General features: G+C 37.6%; 1 protein-coding gene across 1 annotated transcript in view; it reads right to left on the reverse strand.

Annotated features, from left to right (window-relative positions):
• Positions 1–8336: 8336 nt before the first annotated feature.
• Positions 8337–16380, reverse strand: part of LOC136255566 (uncharacterized) — a 382542-nt gene continuing 374498 nt past the window's right edge. The window contains exons 20-23 of the mRNA XM_066048359.1: positions 9532–9819; positions 9154–9471; positions 8835–9098; positions 8337–8772 (exon numbers count right to left, since the gene is read on the reverse strand). Of these exons, the coding sequence (XP_065904431.1) occupies positions 8591–8772; positions 8835–9098; positions 9154–9471; positions 9532–9819 (1052 nt within the window). The 3' untranslated portion in view covers positions 8337–8590. The remainder of the gene's footprint in view (positions 8773–8834; positions 9099–9153; positions 9472–9531; positions 9820–16380) is intronic.

Consider the following 16380-nt stretch of genomic DNA (forward strand, 5'->3'; position numbering starts at 1 on the left):
CAATTGTGCAGTTACAGGTATCTACACAGTTACAGGTATCTACTGTGCATGAGCACTGTAAATAAGTTTGTGACACCTAATATGCTGCTCAAGGAAAGTAATGATATGGAATATTAATGCCTTGATATAATTTCCATGTATGAAGAAGACGATGACTAGCCTGATTGAAGATAAAAAGAAAGGCATAGCACAGAGGGCATACACTCGTTGGAACCCCAAAAGGCACATTCTACTGGTGAGTTTGTTATTGTGGTGCAAAATGATGGCCATGTGCTGCTTTGTTTGGCCTCCAGCCTTGTGACTGTGGGCAAACAGGCAGGCAGGGCGGGCAGGCAGGCACGGCAGGCAGGCAGGCAGGCACGGCAGGCAGGCAGGCAGGCAGGCAGGCACGGCAGGCACGGCAGGCAGGCAGGCACGGCAGGGCAGGCAGGCAGGGCAGGCAGGGCAGGCAGGCAGGGCAGGTAGGGCTGGCTGGGCTGAGCTGGCTGGCTGGCAGGCAGGAGGATGTGTCTAGGATTACTTTTAAAGGCAGGAATTTTGGAAGCTTGTGGGGTTACCTCTACTTACTTATCAATTCCATGTATTTCATAATTTTATTATTTTGTAATTTATTAATCACCACCTTCCATTGTGAAGGTAGCGTAACTCAAACGAACCACAAACACTCAAAACTACTTAATTGATTATTGTTTATCAATGGTGTTTCTTTAGGAAAATTCTCTTGACAAAAAGCCTTGCTTTTGTTCTTCATTTTCTTGTCACACACCTCCTTCAACTTGTAAGGGAAATGCAATTTCTGGTAGCCTACAAGGCTGGCACTGTTGTTGTTTGGTCACTACAACTACTGGGAAGGCTGGTCACACCATATTCAGAAACCAGGTTCACCCATACTTTGAACAGACATGAAGTATATGCCTCAGAGTAAACTTTCCCTGCCTATACATAAGTGTAATAAAACACTCACACTAGCTGCTTTTAGCATAAACCTTCTTTGCTGCAAGTGCAGATTTGGTCAGATGAAATACCGTACACATACACACCCATTTTTGGAATCAGAAACCATGTGTATGACCAGATGTAGCCCAGGCAAGTTTCCAATCAGGTTTCATTACGAATGTAGCCCGGGAAGCTCTTTTGATATGAAGTGTCAAAGTGGTAATTACATTTATCTCTTATTCTATTTCAAAGCTAACACTACTATGTCCATTCAGCATACTTCTAACACAATGTAGTGTTTGTCCAATGCAGTGTTTATGGCTATATTTATACAGAGAATAATGGGTCCACTATGTGAATTTGAATTTTATGTTAGCTCCTTCTTTGAACATAAACTACATAGTATCAAATTCAAATATTATAATTACTAATGATCTAGTTCAATGGCTAGGCACAGTACTACCTTTTGTACCAACAGAGCAGTACTTGTTTGCTCCATAGATTGTTAACACAGCAATTAATTCTAAATAAAAAAGTACCTTCATCATCCAGTATAGTCACTGTAGTAACATTTGGAACACCACGATAAACATTATTGGGCAGTGAGGAAGAGGTAACAGCAAGGTTAAATGTTTCTCAGCTTTCCACTATATCATCATCAATTATTGGAACATCAAATGAAACACTGGTTGTGCCAGCAATAAACGTGACATTGTATGGTCCAGAATCATAATCATCACCTCCTGTAATATTCTCACTGTTAACATGTTGTCAAAGTTGATGTTGGTCTACTTACCAGTTGCTGTAATGTCATTACTTCTAACTTGTACAGTAATATCAGTTGATGATGGGTTCCTGAGAACTAGCGCAAGTTGTACTGAACCATTTTTCTCAACAATGGAATATGTTGATCATTGAAAGCTTACATTGATAGCTACAGTGTAAAATCACAAAGTAATAGAGGCTGTTGAAATGGGGGAGCCATGGCTTCCCAATTTTCATTGACCGATGCTTGTCAAAAGATCGAGGTACTCTAAAGGGGCAATCTACCACTATAATAGAGCAGTCACATTACTGTCTTAAAAACTACAAGTAGTTACTTGATTGATCCATATCAACATAGTAAAAGTTGTCTAAAATGCTATCTCAGAACTTCTAAAATCTAAAAAAAAAAACAAGTTGATGTTGTGCTACTTCTAAAAATCAGGCGCCATGCAGCTAGCTAACTCATCTGGAATTAACCAACTATCTGTATTACTATTTTATTATTCTAACCAATATAGGTTTTGGTTGTGCAATAACTCATAATTAATTTATTGTAATTGTCAAATTTGGCAATTCATGAAATTTTCATAATTCTTTAATTAAGTTGCTAAGGACTGCTAAGGAAGTGCTTGTTAAACAAAGCGCTTTTAACAGCATTTTATGCACAGAAGTATTTTCTAATCTGTTTTATAGTTTGACTATCGTGTGTATTCCACAAATTCTCTCAACAAAGCCTCAAAACTGCTCTTCATTTTTGTTCGCATATATAGGGATATTCCCCCTATCTAACTTGAAGGTATAGGCTATTCCTGGTAGTCTACAAGGCTTGCAGAGTTGTTTTTCAGTTGTCAAACACCTGTAAACCCTGAAAAGAAGGTAATTCACAAAGTTTAAAATGAGTCGCCACCAGTATCTGTAATTCTGACCACCAAAAAAACCGCCTCAGAGCAAAGTTTACCTGTGTGAAAGTTTAATACAGACTTCGTTTTGCTTTTACTTCTTACGTAAAAGCTGTTTTACCAATTTTAAGGACTTTGCTCGTGTGAGTGTGTACGGACAAACATGGGTAGATAGGTAGATACACACACACACACACACACACACACAGACACAGACACAGACACACACAGACACACAGACACACACAGACACAGACACACTTTTATGAAAAAAATTTCAGTAAACCAGGTGCATGCCCACAGCCAGCCTTCGGCTGACTGTGGGGCTGACTGTGGGCACATTCCTGGTTTAAAAATCATATTAGTCAATAGTCACCCAGGCCAGTATAACAATCAAACTCAACCATGAAACCTTCATGGACAAAGTGACTCTGCACTCTTTGACCACCCATAAGTAAAAAAAAAAATTAAAAAATTTGTATACTGTAGCAGCTGAAGAGGTGATAAAAATTTACAAAGCTGGAAAAAGATGCTGTAATGTATTACTAAATTCCTATGGTAAAAAATCAAATAACATACAGTGCAGAAAAATTTACAGTGTGTTCCTATCACAAAGCCAACTTAGTACCTGGCCCATTATCAAAAGTATCAGCTGTTAAAAAACTGGATCCATTAGTTTACAATGGCAACAATTATTATACTCAGTTATATGAGCCTATTCATATATGCACAAGTACACAAAAACAATTTGGAATTATCAACTATAGTAGGGTTGACCATAGCACGTTGATAAAAACCACCATGTAGAGAGTTCGGCTGCAAACAAATCACCCTGTAAAAAATTCAGCTACAAACTAATCACCCTGTAGAAAGATCAGCTGGAAGAAGTCACCTTGTAGAGAGTTGAGCTACAAAGAAACCATTCTGTAAAGAGCTCAGCTGCAAAAAATCACCTATACAGAATTCAGCTACAAACATATCACCCTGTAGAGAGATCAGCTAGAAGAAATTACCTTGTAGATAGTTCAGCTACAAACAATTCACCCTGTACAGAGCTCAGTTAGAAGAAGTTTCCTTGTAGAGAGTTCAGCTACAAGCAAATCACTCTGTAGAAAGATCAGCTAGAAGAAGTCACCTTGTAGAGAGTTCAGCTACAAAGAAACCACCATGTAGAGAGTTCAGCTGCAAACAAATCACCTTGTAGAAAATTCAGCCACAAAAAAATTGCCCTGTAGAAAGATCAGTTAGAAGAAGTTACTTTGTAGAGAGTTCAGCTACAAAGAAACCATTATGTAAAGAGCTCAGCTGCAAACAAATCACCTGTACAGAATTCAGCTACAAACACATCACCCTGTAGAGAGATCAGCTAGAAGAAGTTCATTCAGCTACAAACAATTCACCCTGTAGAGAGAGCAGTTAGAAGTCACCTTGTAGAGTGTTCAGTTACAAAGAAACCACCATGGAGAGTTCTGTAATAAATATATGTATTATATTATAATTTGTACATTTACTGATAAAATCAGAAATATTTAAAGTATTTAAAATCTGCTTCATCTTTTCTTCTTCCTGAGGTAAAGAAAAAAACATAGGTTAAATATGGCCAGCTTTGGGGTATACAAATACAAAAAGAAGTGAAATCTAAACCAAAACAGCCAAACTGTAGAAAAAGAGTGTGGCCCTCAAAAAGGCTATGGTGAAAAAAGATGTGAAATCCAAAGTGGCGGCCAAGAAATGGCTGTGATGGTAGGTTAATGGTAAAAATTGTAATAACGACAATTCAGGTGAATTTGTGCCAAGACCAAGCGGCACCAAATTCATCTGAATTGTCGTTATTAAAATTTTTACCATTAACCTACCATCACAGCCATTTCTTGGCTGCCACCTTGGATTTCACATCTTTTTTCACCATAGCCTTTTTGAGGGCCGCACTTTTTTACAGCTTGGCTGTTTTGGATTAGATACGTAGTATATACTGTACCTGCAACCCTTGGGTCAAAAAATCCCTTGCAGCCATGGCAAAATTATTACATACACATAATAATTTAATCGCATGTTTCATAAATTTTATCTGCTAGTGGAAGAGATAACACTGGATCTGGGATTTCACAACAGGGTACTAAAAGAGATAGTTGCAGACCTCCAGCACTTGTACTGTAAAGCCTTAATAAAAATTAATAGTGCTGAAGGTCTGTGGGATTCCTAGTCCTACACTAGTTTAAAGTTGTTACAGAAGAAAGTATGTTTGAAAAAAGGTGGAGAAAGGAGAAAAAATCCATGACTGGACCTAGGCAGCTTTTATACACTGAAGCAGTATAATGTGCATATATTTTTTTCTGTAGAAAGTATATGCATTTTATCCAATGCATTTCAATGCTTTCTTTTTATAGCTATTAAAGCAAAATATGCCAAAATGATAGATTTGTCCTTGGGCAATCACAAAACCTTTTGTCTAAAGAATATCTTTCCAAGCATGCCAATACTAGGGGATCTTGGGGCATGTTCCCACAGGAAATTTGAATGCTTTGAAATTGAAAGTATTTCAGTGGTAAATGTGTGCTTGAATAGGATACTCCTGTAATTTAATGGCAATGTTCTGAAAGGCTCATGCATTTGATTTATATTCTGTTATTGGAGACAGATTGAATAAATTGCATACAATAATAGTAGCAGAACCAACTTATATATTTTTGCTGTTTGTTCTATTAGAGCAGTTAGTGACTGCTCTATTAGAGTACTTTGATCTAATACACTTCCAATACTGATTCATGTATATAGTATTCCATTTTTGCATAATCTTTAGCACAAATCATACTAAGCCAAAGCAAAATAAATTGGCTACGACTTATTAATTGTACAGTATTATCAAGTCTACCAGTTGGGCACTGGAGATTTTGTACAAGAGGGAGAGCCTAGCCTGTATGAGGCATACCAGTAAAAATTGTTGAGTTTAGTATCCTATATATAGTGAAGCAGGACAAGTCACAAATGCTGAAATAAAAGCCAATCCCAGCGTGACTTCAATTTGCAGGCCACCCGGATACTCACCAAGCGCCACACTCAGTGCTCAAACCAGAGAGGCCACCAAAGTAGCTAGGGAATTGTTAAACAATTGTTATCAAGGTACAATACAGTGTAGTTACTGTACATTGGCAGAAAAAAGTGAAGATGCACTGCCCCAGCCCTCCACTCTTCAAAAAGTAATGGGAAGGGGGGCAGTTGCCTCCTATTTCTTTGCCCCTGAAGCCTGCAACAAATGGCTACAATGATAATAATGTCATATATAGTTTTAGTAAATGATATGCCTTTGCATGGTCGTTAATAAAATAAAAGCTACATGATACATGTGTAAATTCTAAGGGATCTAGGGGTAGATTGTAACCATTAAGCTTTCATGACATCTCAAAGCTCTGATCACCTAAAGTACATGTAATCAGATGATTAGTAAGCCTACTGTGAATGTAATATGAAAATAATGAAATGTAATGTGAATAAAATAGTGTTTTTGGATTTCATTATTATAGTATAAGTGCATAGACGGTTTTTGCACACTAGTAATAACAGTTTATCCCTTCATATGATCAAATTATTGAAACTGCTTTAAAGAATTTCCCAAAAATTTCATCTGCTATGCTCTTCAGTATTCCCATCAGTATTTACATATATAATTATGTATTTTCAGTGAATTAAGTTCCATAATTCACCTATCAATATGCCATGCATTTTGTTGTGGTGTAGCAATTTAACCTAATATATTATGCATGCTAGTATATTTGACGCAGGTCTATTCAGAAGTTTGTAGAACCTTTTAACAGTAGATCTAGAACTAAAACTCCTTAATTACAGATAGATATAAGCTGGAAATTTCATCAAGATATATAGAAACTAAATGAAATGGACAATACCCTGGAAATACAGCTGGATATTCTATTCCTTCTAATTGTAAACATGATAGTTGTGATGTATTTATGTAGATACGATGTTGTTGGTTCAAATTAACATTACACTTTTTCTCTACCTTCCTGTGCCTTTTTATTTGTGACCAGATTTTACAAAACCAATCCGAATTGTACAGCAAACTATCATCACTAGTGGTTAGTGGTCTGAGTGGTGCAGTAAGTTTGAATGGTGATTACTGGCCTTGGTAACCTGGCTTGACAAGAATCAGTAGTGCATTGGTGGAACATGTCCTGTGTTGATTCTGCTGCGTATCAACTACTATTGTCCATTATGGCCCTTAAAGTCTTGTCTGGACTTCAATCGTAGTCTTATTGCCTACACTCCTACCCCTTTTGAGCACTTGTACAACTAAATCTCTTGTCCAACTAATCAGATTTTCTATCATAGTTTGCAGAAAACTGTACAAGCAGTTACACATGCTGGGAATGCTCTGAAAGATAATAAATTGATTCATATGAATACTGATATACAAATTAAGCATGTACGCAACCTACTTGCATCACATTTAAGATAGTGGTCAATTTGGTAGCATAAATCACAAAAATTCTGTTGTTAAATAAGAGCTTGAACAAGTAATTACTGCTAATGAGTATTGCTTTAGACACTATAATTTGTCAGCCAACACAATTAACTATCAAATAATTTAAAAGTAATGAAGGCTATAGAGCTGGACTTATGGTATTAGCTTATATGTGACTGAATTTGACAAAACAAGGCTTCGACGCACAAAGCTTTGTTAGGAGATATGGCGATTTTAAAGAATCATTGTGTAATAACTTCCCAGTGCCTACAGCTGTGCAAACAAACTTTGCACCAATTGTTCATCTGTTCACTAGCTATCACTGAGTGAGTGTATACATTTCTGATACCCAAAATTTGCCCTGTTTTGAGCAGCTTTTTTCGAGCGGGTAATAATATCACAGGTGGTAGTAATAGGGTGGTAGTAATAGGGTGGTAGTAATAGGGTGGTAGTAATAGGGTGGGAGTGGACGGTGGTCTTAATATACGGGTATAAAATGAAGTAAGAAGACGATTGGAATTCAGAGGCCAAGTTTGGGCTCTCCATGGCCCTCCATGCCCCTCAAATTACTCCAAATTGACTGAGAACACTATTGGCGACCTCTCTGTGAAGTCCCAGCTCACTACACACCATTATCACAAAGCCATGGCCATTTAATGGTGCCAATCTCACAGTCGTGGCTTTGACAGGGTCGGAAGAAAGCTGCTACAGAAACCAGACTTGTCAGTGCTGAAGGAAGTACAGTGTGAAATATGATAGTGTATTAGACCAGCAATCCATTTCTGGTAAAATCGTAAGTTTGATTTTGTGTGTGTGGAAGCCTTGTTATGTGAAATCCGGTCACATATTTATTATAAAGTGTAGCTACTGTATGTATGTACATACTTTACTAAGCATCCTTCCTACTGTACTACTTGAAAAAATTGTACATTGCTTATGATTTTTAGGCAGAAATTTTATCACATATTATTACACAAGCAAAGCAACTGGTGCTAGTGTGTACTCATTTTAGTCTATACATGTACATGAAATTTATTGCTCAATAATTACAATATTCCACCAGGAACCTGAAAGAAGGTTACTTGTGTCGCAAGAAGATTGTGTAGCAGGAAGTCAGAAACTTAATGCCAAAACTTTTTTCAATGCAGCAAGTGACTTGATTTACAGAAAAAATATTATGAGCCTGTAAATAACCATACTGTAGCATCCAGTGCTTATAAGTGCCGTAAGGCATCTTCAGTACTTTTAAGCTCCTGGTAGCATGTAGCTGTAGAATCTCTGATCTATGTTCAAATACATAATGGAATACTTGACAAACTTTTGACAAAAAATCTAATCTATTTGAAAACTAATGTAAAGTGCATATATCCAAACAATCTAAAATATGCAGTGCATTAATCAATGTCATAAACCTAGCCTATACTAGACACTCAGAAAGCTAAAAAGTTCTAACTATATAACTAGCAACTACAATTGTCTTATTTTGCGCAGTTTACAAATGTTGTGAGCCAAACTAACACACTTTCACACACTTTGGTGGAGGCAGGTTCCATTGACCATCTGTACATATTAAAATACGTGACCCTTTAATATCATAACAAGTATCACAGTAAAACACAGCATTTTTTCTCTCATTAAAAAAGAATAGTGATCCATTTTCTGGAGGTGCTATGGATGGACATGGTGGAGGTGGTGCTAAATATTAAAAATAATGAACACAAAACTGAGAATAGTGCTAATAAACAAATGTTTCTTACATTGGACAATGACAGTTATATTAGCTTTAACTGTGCGGATCTCACCACCAGCCTTGTTTCTTGAGACACAAGTGTACACTGTAGTGTGTGGAGAAACGGTTGGGACATAATATATTTTATCAGATAGATCACCAATAGGACTGGAACCCTTGTACCACTGCACTGTAGGAATGGGTAATCCTTTAGCGCTGCATAACAACAGTAAAAAACCCCCAACATCAGTTATATAAGGTGGTGGCGGATCAATGGAAATAATCGGTGCATCTAATAAGAAACAAAACAATCAACAGTTACACTATATGATCAACATTGAGCTCACATTCAATAGTTAGGTTAGTCTTAGCCTCAGTGTAGCAATCATTATCATTGAAGGCATGACATGTGTATTCTCCACTATCAGTGTGGTTAACTCTATCGAACAATAACACTGATAGTACCTGACCAGTAACAGGATCAGTTGTGTTGTAAACTATAATACGCATGTTATCTGCTTGAAGTTTTACACCTTCAGAATTGTACCAATCTATACTCAATGGATTGATGGCATCAACATCATTGGTTGCATTACATATCAAATTAACTTTATTGCCTTCAAATGTAATTGTATTATTGATGATGAAGTTGATGACTGGTGGACCTATAATTATAATATTAGAGAAGCAATAGTTTTTACTTAGAAAAGGCAACAACAACTTACCATATACAGTGAATGCTGCACTATTGGAGACTACTCTACCATCATGATTTTGAGCAATACAACGATAGTCACCTTCATCTTCTTCTGTAATCCCACTAACTATCAGTGTAGGTGAAGTGATATTCACAGCTCTGTGGGAAGGTGTTCTCCAGCTATTACTAGATGACTGGTACTTCTCCCATTTATACTGAATATGGCCAATACCAGTGGCAAAACATTTCAACTCACATGATTTGCTGTTTATTTTGCATATATTAAATAATGGCTGCTCGATTATAACTGGAAGAGCTAAAAACAAGATAAACTGTGATTATCATATTTATGATCTTCTGAGACATACTAAGACAGCATCTACATCTGTACAGTGTACATAATTATAATAATCATATTTCTTTATTTATCTCTAATCAACTAGGCACCGGCCTATTATGCCCAAAATTTTACCTATTACGCTTTTGAGCATTGCTCAAAAATTAAGCCTATTATGCTCAAAATTATGCTTTCATAATCAAGATTATGCTTTAGAACTGACTGCTTTATTAGAGTATATCAGCCTTTCCTGACTGCTCTATTAGAGTAAGTGACTGCTCTATTAGAGTATCTCGATCTTATTTCTGCAAAGTGTGATTAACCAACAAAGAAACGGTTTAATAAGTTATATTACGTGTTTTTAAATATCAAATGCACTAATAATACTATTGGCAGTGAATATTTGCTTTCTTTCAGGTGCGCGTATTGCACATTTAATTAATTTTTCAAACATCGTCCCTACTATGCTGGCATTATGCTTCATGCTTTTGGTCACCTATTATGCTTTAAATTATGCCGGCATAATCGGCCGGTGCCTATAATCAACTAACAAAAAAAAAATTTGAATTGCTTGTGTAAATGCATACACCAGCACATTTTCAACTTCCTCTACATAATTATGTGACCTGCTACATAAGCACTTAATTATGTGAATTACACAAATTTACCTACTTTGGTATAGCAGACATGGCCAAAACACACTCTGTGTGTAGTATTTCTACCGAGAACACAGTTGCAACAGTATAACTATGAATGACTACATTATTAGACTCTCATAAGTTGTGAACTCATTGATGTTTTATGCAATCGTGTTATACTTTAGAAGTGGTAAAGGTAAGAACACATACTGTACATCCTAGGAAATAATTATGTGACCAGATTAGCAAAAAGGTGCCTTTGTTCACACACGCAAATTTTTGAACTTTGAAGCTTCATAACTATTATTGCATATAATTGCCTGAAATATTCCATGAGTACAGTTAAAGTAGCTGGATGTAGTATGAAACTAAGAGGAAGTTAATTAGTATAAGAAGTCAAGTGTTACAATATCAAGACACAAGGTAGTGTGTCGTGCGGCCCAAGTAGCCGGCGCGCCACACCGTGAGTATATTTACAGGAAGAAAGTAAACGCGATTTTCACACCCTTGTAGCTCCGTGATTCCTTATCCTATTAAAACCAAAGTTGCTACAGAAATGTCGGCGAGGTAGGGGAGTCCACATACCAAATTTGAAGAAAATCGCTCCAGCCATTTCCGAGATACGAGCGGCCAAAGTTTGGGTTTTTTTTCTTCGTTTTTTTCTTCTTCTAGTTCTACTTCTTCTTCTTTTCGCACACTTTGCAAAATCCGCAATAAAACACGAATGCGTACTTGGATCGGGCTGAAATTTGGCACACTTAAAGGGCTCATTAAGGCGAATCTCAGTACCAAGTTTGGTAGGAATCCGATGAACATTCACCGAGTTATGACCGATTATCTGCGTAAAATAAAGTCGAAGGTCTGTCACGCCCACAGGGTAAACCGCTTGAAGGTATGAGCTGAAAATTGCTATGTAGATGGAGTAACTATCGTAGGAGTGCCTTTTTGTGGTTTGAAAGGAATCCAGTTAAAGGCCATCGAGATATGACACAAAACCCAACCTATGTCACAATTACGCGATCGACTTTTATGAATAAAAAAACTATTAGTTTTCACGCCTACCAGCCAAACCGCTTAGAACAGTGAGCTGAAAATCGGTGTGTAGCTGGAATAATTATCATAGAAAGTCCTTGCAGTAGTACAGAAGAATCGGATTACAAACCACTGAGTTATGATTCCAAAGCCAACTACGTGTAGCATATGCGAGATCGAGATACTCTAATAGAACAGTCACCCTAATAAAGCATTCAGCTACGTTTATAACTTACTCCATTATAGAATTTCTTTGGCATTGCAAGTTATTCTGTAGGGAGTTCAGCTACAAACAGTTAATCTTATAGACAATTCAGCTACAAGCAAGTCATCCTGTAGAGAGTTTAGCTACAAATATGTTGCTGTAGAGATTCAGAACATTATAAGTCACACTGAAGAGAATTGAACTATAAACAAGTCACCTTGTAGAGAGTTCAGCTACAACAAGTCACTCTGTAGAGAATTCAGCTACAAACAAGTCACTGCGTAAAGGGTTCAGCTACAAAAAAAGCTACCTAGTAGAGAGTTCATCTAGATCAGCTACAAACAAGTTACTTTATGCAATGTTCAGCTACAAGTAAGTCACTCTGTAGAGAGTTCAGCTACAAACAAGTCATTCTGTAGTACAAACAAGTCACCGTGGAGAGAGAGTTCAGCAACCAATCAAAAAACCACCATGTAAAAGAGTTCAGCTATACAAACAAGATATAACTCTATAGAGAGATCAGGTAGAAACTTAACAGATCACACTGTAGAGAGTTCAGCTAGAAACAAGTCATCCAGACTGAGTAGAGAGATCAACTAGAAAACATCACCTTGTAGAGAGTTCAAATCACCCTACAGATAGTTCAGCTACAAACAAATGACCCTATAGAGAGATCAGCTAGAAGAAGTCACCTTGTAAAGAGTTTAGCTACAAAGAAACTACCATGTAGAGAATTCAGCTATGAACAGATCATCCTGTCGAGAGTTCAGCTAGAAACAAGTCATCCTGTAGAGAGATCAGCTAGAAGAAGTTACCTTGTAAAGAGTTCAGCTACAAAGAAACAACCATGTAGAAAGTTAAACTGCAAACAAATCAAACTGTACAGAGTTCAGCTATAAATAAATCACCCTGTAGAGAGATCAGCTAGAAACAAGTCACCCTGTAGAGAAATCAACTAGAAGAAGTTACCTTGTAGAGAGTTCAGCTGCAAACAAACCATCATGTAGAGACTTCAGCTGTAAACAAATCACCCTGTAGAGAGTTCAGCTACGAAAGGATCACCCTGTAGAGAGTTCGGCTAGAAACAAGTCATCCTGTAGAGAGATCAGCTAGAAGAAGCTACCTTGTAGAGAGTTCAGCTACAAAGAAACCACCATGTAGAGAGTTCAGCTGCAAACAAATCGAATTGTAGAGAGTTTAGCTACCAACAAATCACCATGTAGAGAGTTCAGCTAGAAACAAGTTATCCTGTAAAGAGATAAGCTAGAAGAGGTTACCTTGTAGAGTGTTCAGTTATGAACAAACCATCATGTAGAAAGTTCAGCTGCAAACAAATCACCCTGCAGAGAGTTCAGCTACGAGAAGATCACCCTATAGAGAGTTCAGCTAGAAGAAGTCACCTTGTAGAGAATTCAGCTGCAAAGAAACCACCATGTAGATAGTTCAGCTGTAAACAAATCATCCTGTAGAGAGTTCAGCTACGAACAGATCACCCGGTAGAGTTCAGCTAGAAACAAGTCACCCTGCAGAGAGATCAGCTAGAAACAAGTCATCCTGTAGAGAGACCAGCTAGAACAAGTCACTTTGTATGTAGAAAGTTCAGCTACAAAAAAAATCACCCTGTAGAGAGGTCAGCTACAAACAAATCTCCCTGTATAGAGATCAGCTAGAAGAAGTTACCTTGTAGAGAGTTCAGCTACAAAGAAACCATCATGTAGAGAGTTCAGCTGCAAACAAATCACCTGTAGAGAGTTCAGCTACAAACAAATCACCCTCTAGAAAGATCAGCTAAAAGAAGTCACCCTGTAGAGAGTTCAGTTACAAAGAAACCACCATGTAGAGAGTTCAGCTACAAACTAGTGACCTTGTAGAGACATCAGTTACCTTGTAGAGAGTTCAGCTACAAAGAAACCATCATGTAGAGAGTTCAGCTGCAAACAAATCACCTGTAGAGAGTTCAGCTACAAACAAATCTCCCTGTAGAAAGGTCAGCTAGAAGAAGTCACCTTGTAGAGAGTTCAGCTACAAAGAACCATCATGTAGAGAGTTCAGCTGCAAACAAATCACCTGTATAGAGTTCAGCTACAAACAAATCTCCCTGTAGAGAGATCAGCTAGAAGAAGTTACCTTGTGGAGAGTTCAGCTACAAAGAAACCATCACGTAGAGAGTTAAGGTGCAAACAAATCACCTGTAGAGAGTTCAGCTACAAACAAATCTTCCTGTAGAAAGGTCAGCTAGAAGAAGTCACCTTGTAGAGAGTTCAGCTACAAAGAACCATCATGTAGAGAGTTCAGCTGCAAACAAATCACCTGTATAGAGTTCATCTACAAACAAATCTCCCTGTAGAGAGATCAGCTAGAAGAAGTTACCTTGTGGAGAGTTCAGCTACAAAGAAACCATCATGTAGAGAGTTAAGGTGCAAACAAATCACCTGTAGAGAGTTCAGCTACAAACAAATCTCCCTGTAGAAAGGTCAGCTAGAAGAAGTCATCTTGTAGAGAGTTCAGCTACAAAGAACCATCATGTAGAGAGTTCAGCTGCAAACAAATCACCTGTATAGAGTTCAGCTACAAACAAATCTCCCCGTAGAGAGATCAGCTAGAAGAAGTTTCCTTGTAGAGAGTTCAGCTACAAACAAATCACCCTGTAGAAAGATCAGCTAGAAGAAGTTACCTTGTGGAGAGTTCAGCTACAAAGAAACCATCATGTAGAGAGTTCAGCTGCAAACAAATCAACTGTAGAGAGTTCAGCTACAAACAAATCTCTCTGTAGAGAGATCAGCCAGAAGAAGTTACCTTGTAGAGAGTTCAGCTACAAAGAAACCATCATGTAAAGAGTTCAGCTACAAACAAATCTCCCTGTAGAGAGATCAGCTAGAAGAAATTACCTTGTAGAGAGTTCAGTTACAAAGAAACCACCATGTAGAGAGTTCAGCTGCAAAGAAATCACCCTGTAGAAAATTCCGCCACAAACAAATTGCCCTGTAGAAAGATCAGTTAGAAGAAGTTACCTTGTAGAGAGTTCAGCTACAAAGAAACCATTCTGTAAAGAGCTCAGCTGCAATCAAATCACCTGCACAGAATTCAGCTACAAACAAACCACCCTGTAGAGAGATCAGCTAGAAGAAGTTACTTGTATATTGTTCAGCTACAAACAATTCACCCTATAGAGAGAGCAGCAAGAAGAAGTCACTTTGTAGAGTGTTCAGTTACAAAGAAACCACCATGGAGAGTTCTGTAATAAATATATGTATTATATATATAATTTGTACATTTACCGATAAAATCAGAAATATTTAAAGTACATCTGCTTCATCTTTTCTTCTTCCTGTGGAAAAGAAAAAACGACAGGTTAAAAAAGTCCCAAAGCCGGCCTATGGCCGGATAGGCCGGCTTTGGGGTATACAAATACAAAAAGAAGTGAAATCTAATCCAAAACAGCCAGCTGTAAAAAAGTGTGCGGCCCTCAAAAAGGCTATGGTGAAAAAAGATGTGAAATCCAAGGTGGCGGCCAAGAAATGGCTGTGATGGTAGGTTAATGGTAAAAATTGTAATAAATTGCAATTTAGATGAATTTTTTGCCAAGACCAAGCGGCACAAAAATTCACCTGAATTGTTGTTATTAAAATTTTTACCATTAACCTACCATCACAGCCATTTCTTGGCCGCCACCTTGGATTTCACATCTTTATTCACCATAGCCTTTTTGAGGGCCGCACACTTTTTTTACAGCTGGCTGTTTTGGATTAGATTTTGTTTGCTGGTATGTAAAATGGAAAAGGTACCCTTTGCAAATTCAGTCGCATATCTATTCAACCATCCCCTATATGACATCCCGTATTATTTACATGTATTGTATGTATAGGTCAAGATAAACATTGCAGTAGTGTGTTAGATTATAAGAAAACCATTGCATCCATGATAAACGTAGCTATCTGGTTTGTAAGGCCATTGGAAGCCCCACCCACTTTTAAATATACCACCAAAACCATGACTTTTTGAGTAAGTATTATGAGCCCTGTCTTATTACGTACTGGTACTGTATATGAATTCAAATTGTTGTATAGTTTGTAATTACCTACATAGACAATGCGGTTAATACATGGACTCTGTAGCTAGGTACACACTTGGCTATTATGTTATCTTCAGGTTTCAAAGTTTGTGTTCAAACACAATATTATGTATTCAAGCTCATCCTCGTACATAGCAGACTTGCACATTGACAAAAAAATGTTTTTCATAAAGAGACCTGCATATCTCACCAATCAAGGCCACTCTAGAACAACAGAGAGAGTCAGGGAGGCCATGTATGTGGGTGGCCACTGTAAGCAGTTCCTGAACCACCAATAGGGGCTGGATATGGACAAAAGCTGACCTGTATGAACCATAGTCTGCACATTTACTGGTCATCCTGCCATATAACAGGATGACAAACCTCTGAATAATGAGTGTAACATGTTCCAGTGGTTCACTTGATGTATGATGCAATATTAACAGTGCAGTTGTGAGCTCTGGCAGTGCATTTTCAGGTATTCCATGCTTTTTTCCAACAAAGCTGGAAACATCACAGCCTGAATTTTAATATGTATAGCTGGGCAATGGATGATGTTACAGTGTTTGTGTCTTCACATTAGTCTTTAAGATTGGGCCTTCAATTATCATGTA

The sequence above is a fragment of the Dysidea avara genome, chromosome 5 (genome assembly GCF_963678975.1).
Source record: "Dysidea avara chromosome 5, odDysAvar1.4, whole genome shotgun sequence".
NCBI classification, from domain to species: domain Eukaryota; kingdom Metazoa; phylum Porifera; class Demospongiae; order Dictyoceratida; family Dysideidae; genus Dysidea; species Dysidea avara.